Source organism: Merops nubicus, unplaced genomic scaffold, assembly GCF_000691845.1.
Source record: "Merops nubicus isolate BGI_N331 unplaced genomic scaffold, ASM69184v1 scaffold50541, whole genome shotgun sequence".
Taxonomy (NCBI): Eukaryota; Metazoa; Chordata; class Aves; order Coraciiformes; family Meropidae; genus Merops; species Merops nubicus.
Genome location: NW_008587216.1, coordinates 2,646 through 10,348, shown reverse-complemented (window position 1 = coordinate 10,348; position 7,703 = coordinate 2,646). Strand labels below are relative to the sequence as shown.

Below are 7,703 nucleotides of genomic sequence, written 5' to 3'. Positions count from 1 at the left end.
ATCTATCCACCTAGTAATTTCATCTCAGCCATCTTTATGCCTCAGAATGCAGTTACAAGACTCTAAAGCTGTGAGGAAATGCTGGTTTCAGAGGCCCCTACTGTTTCTTGCCCAAACCACTGTCCCTCCCTGCCCCTGTGAAATAATCCAAGTTTAAGTTGACCACACAGGATAACATCATTTCAGAGATGCAGCTTGCAACGTGGCCACCAAGCAGTGACAGAGGGGCAGCAAGCTGTGGCTGAGCACAGAAGAGGGGAATTCAAGTAGTTTTTTTACCAAAGGCACTATATCATATAGCTAGACCCTTGCTTTTCTGCCCTGGGAGGCAGTTACAGTATTTTTACAGTAATTACAGTAGCTCCTGTCCTGATGAGCTGTCCTCTCAGGGGTCATATATGTGTGGACACTGCCTGCACAGGCATTTGCAGAGTTTGGATTTGTGCCTCAGAAGCTCACGCTAGAGGAAACACTGAGAACACAGTGACCGTAAAGGAGCACACAATGGGAGCTGTGCCTTGCAAAGTGTCATACCAGGACACAGGATGTCACAGAAGCAGAGGCTGTTCATTGATAGCACCATCTTCTTTTTTTTTTTTTTTTTTCCTCTTTCTTTTAGTGTGGAAACAGTAAATGATGGACAATTTCATAGCGTGGAACTCATGATGCTGAATCAAACTCTGAACCTAGTGGTGGACAAGGGGACTCCCAAGAGTCTAGGAAAACTCCAGAAACAGTCATCTGCCAGCCTCAACACACCCCTCTACATTGGAGGTACAGTGAGTCGCTCTGGACTTTGAGATTTTAACATGTCTTCTCAGGAGCAAGACATCTTCCTATGGAGAAGAACTAGCAGTTTGCCTTCCCCCTCTGCCAGAGTTTGTTCCCCTGAGCAGAGGGCCTGGAAACCACAGCGGTGCTGTCCTGCTCCATAGCCCACTAGCAGCCCAAGGCAGGGCCAGCAGGAGCCCACGCACCAGACCGGGGCGTTCACCTCGGCCCAGCACGGGCAGTTTCTCTGTTACACAGGCATGGCCAGAACGATCACTTTGTCATTCCTAAAGCTTTCAGAACTGCCTGCCACCAAGATACAATGAAGAATACAATGAAATAATCACAAACAGTCACGGCAAAAAAGCCAGGCAATAGTCAGTAGGTTTAAATATACCTTACATGAGCAATATTTCTGCTAGAGATTTTACAGAGGTCTAAAAATCTGGGGGGAAAGGAGAAGAAGATTAAAACCTCCAAACCATATTAACACACAAGCTGACTAAGAACTTCTCGGCTAATAGTTTTCTTATTGGAAACTGAAGCCAGAGCTTCAGTATTAGAAAGATATGAGAATTAACCAATCTTAAGAAGTTTTTTTCACATTCAGTAATGATTAGGGGGAAATTAGGGGCCAAGTGGGGTGGAGAACAGATTCCCAGAATAATGAGTATCCCACTGATGAGGTGTCTGGATATGAGGGACAGAATGAAAGCTGTGTTCTGCTCAATTGATTTGTTTTTGCCAGAACTCCCTCCAGCTCTATGCTGGAATGAATGTTGAAATCTCTCCCTTTTGGTGACACAGAGTTCTTGAATTTCTAGTCAGCCTGTTCTGAAAAACAAAAGTCAGCAGAACAATAATAGGCTCAGAAAGTCTTTGGGCTTTTTCTAATGAGATCATTGAAGCCAACAGTACAAACTCGTACCAATTGCACTTGGTGCTGGTCAAGCCTTTTGTAAATAATTCCCTTTAATAACACTTTTCTAAAAGAACCCTGAATATTGCCCTTGTAAATCAGAAAACTGGCTGATCTTGCATTGTACAGAACTGAACTTTTATAATTGGCTCCCATTAAGGATGTCACACGCTATTAAGGAACGTTACGCATCAAAGAGAATCTGCTGGTGAGGCCATCACAAGTTCTCCCTCCAGCACGGCATAAAAGATACCAACCCCACAGCAATTTATGTGCAGGAAACTTGGGAAGCAATCACGTGGAAAAGTTTTGTTAATGGATGAGCATTGTGAATCAATACTAATTCTCAAAAGATACCCCCAGAAACGCATCCACAGGACAAATCTGACACCTGAAATGAGAGACTGTTGGGTACCAGAAGCCATGGGCTCAGTGGAGACTTCTTACTGCCCCTTAAAATTCTTTCTTCTTTCTAAGTCCTCACTGTTCTGCATGTGCCACCTCTCCATGTGTAGCATTCCCATGGGTGCCAGCTGCCCTTCCCTGGCAGACTGGTTAAACAAAGTCATTGATTAAATTACCCCAAACATTGTTCCTAACCTACACTAAGCTTCAACACACCCAAGCCTTCACGTGCCCACAGTTTTGTCCATCTCTCCACCTACATCACCTGGTCTAGCAACTTTCCTTCTAACGCACAATTGAACAAAGAGGCTGGGTTTGATTTAAGACCTTTAACAGTGGAGTGAGCTACAGGCAGCAAATTCAGAGGCCTTACATGGTTGCATATGGAGGCCCTTGCCCACGCTAATGCTGCTGTCCAGCCCAAGTGGATCTCAGTGGGGAGGGCTAACAACCCTCAGCACAATCTGCTGGCTGCCTGAGCCTGTGAACTCTTCCCAGCACTGGAAAAAGGTGGAGGGGACTGGCCCCAAAGACCTGGCCTGGCCTCCCAGAGTGCTGTCCCCTGTCCTCTAGAGCTCCCCCACACCAGTTTCAATGGGGTGCACTCTCACCACTCCCTGTCTTAATGCTGTGACCCAGTAATGTCCAGCCATCTTGCTGCGTCCCGGAGGTGGTAGCTACCTGCGGGCAAGTAAAGACATTCTTCAACCTTCCAGAAGGATAGTTGCTATTAACTTATAGACAGAAGGAGCATTATCTAAGAACAGAAACTCATGGCCACTGGCAAAATAAAATAGGCTTTTTTTTTTTCTTTGTCACATTCTTCACACGTAAGCTTGGGAAAGTGATTTTATTTTTGTTTCTTTCCATTGCCAGAATAAGGACAATGAGGCTGTGGTACTTTATGAAGATCCTGTGTGAATTAATTCCTTAAAGATTAGGGCTGTGACAAAAGAAAATTAGCAATTATAATTTATGGACGATGGTTGTATCTGTGAGTAAACCTTCCCTTTTTTGTTTTTATCTGAAGGGATCCCGACCTCTACTGGATTATCTTCACTGCGGCAGGGTGCAGATAAGACACCAAATGGTTTTCATGGCTGTATTCACGACGTCCGCATCAATAACGAGCTGCAGGATTTCAAGGATTTACCACAGCAGTCGCTAGGAGTCCTTCCTGGCTGCAAATCCTGTAACATCTGCAAGCACGGGATTTGCCGCTCCCTAGAGAAAACAAGTGTGATTTGTGAATGTCACCCGGGCTGGACCGGCCCCCTGTGTGACCAGGAAATTGGAGACCCGTGTCTTAACCACAAGTAAGCTCGAACAAACGCTGATGGGAGGGTGGAAGCTTTACAGCTAATGCATATTTCACATTTCATCTTGTAAAACCACATCTGATTATTTCTGGAGGTGCTGGGTTCCCACATGAAATGACTGACAGTTGTGAGTCAGCACCCATGGCAGCTCCCAGCTTCCACTTTGTGTTCTGATGTTGCTCACACTCAAGGGAGCTCTTTGTCCTGGAGGAGCCAAGGTGTTAATGCTGCAGGGCGTACTTGCAGCTGAGACTTTACACATTAAAACACAAAAACTCCTGTTAAGGGGTGTGGCTCTGCCTCCGAGGTGGTGAGCGTCTGCACTCACCTGGAGCGGAGCTGCCTGGCAGTGGGGGGTACACGTTTTAGGGATATGCTCACAGCAGCATTGGAGCCAGCATTCACACTGATTCCCTCAAGACCATCCTGCACTCCAATGTGAACAGTTTTAAATTTCCCAAATAGCTGACTTTAATATTCCACTCTGAAACACCCCTTTAAAGAGCAAGTTGAAAGGATACTGTGGAGTTGCACGCAAAGGGAGGGTGAGTGTGAAACACTGGCAGTTCAAAGGCTCAGTAACCACATCTCCACCAGGAGCACTGGGTGAGTAGCTTACTGATGGCAAGGGCCGACAGGCAGAGCCCAGCCCGGGGCTCTGCACAGCTCGGTGCTCTTTCATAACCAGATGGAAGTACTTTGGTTTTCGAAGCTACTTTGCTTGCGCTGTCTGTTGAAGGAGCTTTTCACAAGCACATACTTTCGACAGGTAAATTGAGACAGCAAATAATCACTCTTTTAAGGGCAGGAATTTAACTTGGCAGAGGTACCATTTTAAACTTGCTTCTGGGTCTAATTCTGCAAAGTACTGAACCCTGAAAGGTGTTGAGAAGCACCCGACAGTTTACAGACTAAAGGTATGAAGACTCAAGTGAACAAATGCTCAGAGAATCAAATGTTCCCTTGAATTTCCAACATCAACATGAAGTTGTTGTAGTTGGATGGAGAAAAATAAGGAAGTTCCAGATGTTTACATGATGAGGGATTCTTTCTTCTGTAATCCAAGGAGGGTGATGCAATCCGGAACATACCCTCCCTTCCTAAGGAAAGTACCTGTGAGTATTTTCAATGCTTGTGTACTGTCCCAGCTTCCATTAAATCAGCTTTTTGGAGCTGTCTTCTCAAAGCCAAGCCCTTTGTGTGCAGGGGAGTACAGTGCTGGCAGGTGTCTGCTCCAGCACTCACAGGTTAATCACAGTGAGGAAATGTGGCTGTAAAGAACAGGTAGTTGATGATAGCAAGAGTTACTAGCCAATCACACCTTTGGCTAGAGGGGCAGAAAATACTGCCCTCTATAGACTGTGACTCCCTTTATGGAGGTATTTTACATGTCTTGACGTGAATGAAACTGCTTTTATTATTTGTGCTTTTTAGCTCAAAGCTTAGAAATGAGATGTACAAGGATTCAACATTAGCAGGGAACAATTTTAAAGCACCAGGAAGGAAATAAATACAAGTAAGAGAAAGACATGGGTTTATGTCAAGTTGGACCTGATATAGCAAAAGTTTATGAGCCCTGAGCAGTTTTTCCTTGGCTGGACGGTGTCGCTTTCTTCCCTGTCCCTAGCCCATTTCAAGTCTGTCCATATGCCAGCAGTGGGGATGGTGTCAGGGAACCCGCTAAGGATCAACAGCCCTCCCTGTGGTATTCCTCAGAAATAGCAAAGTGCAGTGCAAACCACATGAGCCAGGGAATTCAGCTACAGCTGCCCGTCAGTGCTACAGCTATGCCTGTGCATAGCTTTTCCACGAGCACCTTCATTTATCACACCGCTTTTCATCACCTGATAGCATTTGCAGAGTAATTCTGTTGAGGAAGGCTGGGCATGCAGCTCCATTGTTGGCTCTTAGTTCCACGTGCTGAGGCTGTTAAGTGCGAGCTGCCTTGTGTGGATGCCAAGCGTTGGTCCACAGCCTCGTGTTTTTCAAAGAGATCACTTAGGATCACAAATTCTAAATATATTCTCTGAACGTTATCCAGTATTCACTGAAAACTCACAGTTTCTTCAGAGTGTTTGACATTGAACTGCTGGTTTTGGATTAGTATCCTGGAATTAAACAGGCAGAAATGCCAACACCAAATATCCCTGGGAAAAGGAACTTTCATATCTAACACAGGCCAGCTCTAAATGCTTCTCTTTCTCCAGGTGTCTGCATGGTAAGTGCATGGCAGCCAACATCGCTTACACCTGCAAGTGCATGGAGGGCTACACAGGCATGTACTGTGACAAGAAGAACAATTCCTCAAACCCCTGCAGGATTCTGAAGTGCAACCACGGGCAGTGTAAGATTTCAGAGCACGGGGAGCCCTACTGTGAGTGTGACCCCAACTACAGCGGCGAGCACTGTGAGCGAGGTGCGCTGGGCGCCGGGGCCGTGGGCTTGGGCCTCTCTGCCACGGGACTCGTGTCGGGGGTAAACAGCACAGAGAACAGATAAAGCCGAGTCAGGCTCTGCAGGGCGGGACAGGGAGCAGAAAAGAACCACATACCAGCTAGCTCTTATCCAACATGTGGAAAGGGGAACACCTGTAGGGAAGCTTTTTCTTCTCTGTCTCCTGAGTCCACAAGGTTTGCTGCTCCCAGGGTTCTGGTGGGAAGTTTAAAGGGGAGACCGCTGTGAGGTTTACCCTTGGTGAGCAGTGATGGGTTAACTGCAGTGCTGGGAAAAGAGGTCTTACCTTGCACAGCAAGGGCTTTTGTAGGTGACAGGAGCCAGAACTGGAAGGCAGGAGATACTGCTCATTTGGAGTGGTGGTGAAGATCCTCAGCTTGCTCCCTCTGATGCAGCTGGGCAGGTTCCCTGGGGAATCCTAGAGACCATGCTGGACTTCCCTGCTAGGGTGAGGGCCCATCTCTTCTGCCCTGACCTGAAAAGGCTCCCTGGAAACTTTATCTCGTCTGCCTTTTTTCCTTCCTGTACAGAAGGAAGAAGATGGCTTGTATTATTTTTATTTGGGTTGTGCCTTTCCTGTGAATGAACCACAGACGTTCCAAATTATACACACACACAGCCTCACCAAAACGTATCTGGCTGCTGCAGAGTGACTGCAGAACAGCACAGAGGTTTTCAGGTATCCCAGATTGCTCATGTCATGCGGAGCAGGCTGACCTTTGATCCTGAGAGGCAGGCCTAGTAAAACTAATGTATATTTTGCAGGAGTGTTGCAGGATTCAGCACTCAGCATTCATTAAAGCACTTCCAGAAGGGCTGATCAAAGCCCACAGCCTGCCTGGCCTCTGCCTTGGGCCGGATATTACACATTTGTGTAACACCAGCTCTGTTCTGATGGCAGGTACAAAGCAGGAGAAGATTAAGGGCCTTCTCTTGCCATCTGTTTGCCTTGAATGCCATTACAAGTACAGGGCCATTTGCTGATGTTTGGGGAATATCTGGTAAAACAGTTCCCATGGTTTTTTATTTCTCGTTGACATCTCTGTTGCCTTCCCAGAGAATCTCTGCCAAGGAGAGATAATTCGAGAAGTGGTCCGTAAGCAGCAGGGCTACACGTCGTGCGCCACGGCCTCCAAAGTACCGCGGCTGGAGTGCCGGGGCGGCTGCGGCGGCGGCGGGCAGTGCTGCGTCCCGCTCCGCAGCAAGCGGCGGAAATACTTCTTCCAGTGCGTGGACGGCTCCACCTTCACGGAGGAACTCGAGAGACACGTGGAATGCGGCTGCTCCAAGTGCTTGTAAGCCATCCCCCGGTCTCTTGCCACTTTAATCAACTCAGAAGCAGTATCGAAATGGGACCTATTTACTTTCAGAGTGAAGAAGAAGAAGAAAAGAATTATTAAGTATATTGTAAAATAAACAAAAAATAGAACTTATTTTTATTATGGAAAGTGACTATTTTCGTCTTTTATTATATAAAGTATCGCACCACTTTGGGTACATGTATCATATAGTGAGTTATTTTTACCATAAAACTTTTTTAACAGTTGTAAGAAAAAAAAAATTTCAAAAGGTAAAAGTTAAAGAAAGTATATAAAGAAAACTTAGCCTAACAGAGAAATGTGGGGGTGACTTTACATGTATGCACAACGAACAACCACAGAGGTGTTCCGAGGACCCGCCGCAGAACCGGACGGGGCTGAAGACGTCTCCGAGGGTCCAGGTGGGTCTCCTGAGAGCGGATCCCCACGACCAACAGCCACCTGCCCACCTGGGCACCCTGAGAACACCCCCTCGCCCTGGCCAATGCTGCCAGCGCTGCTTTGTTCTGTACAGTG

At 46.7% G+C, this 7,703-nt stretch overlaps 1 protein-coding gene across 1 annotated transcript; it reads left to right on the top strand.

The window, feature by feature from the left end:
* Positions 1-619: 619 nt before the first annotated feature.
* On the top strand, positions 620-7,454 carry LOC103781135 (slit homolog 3 protein-like; the record flags this gene model as incomplete). The annotated part of the gene is made up of 4 exons (XM_008948838.1): positions 620-774; positions 3,126-3,411; positions 5,622-5,830; positions 6,926-7,454. Coding segments are annotated over 4 exons (892 nt in total), but the record flags the coding sequence as incomplete, so codon positions are not given.
* Positions 7,455-7,703: the final 249 nt, after the last annotated feature.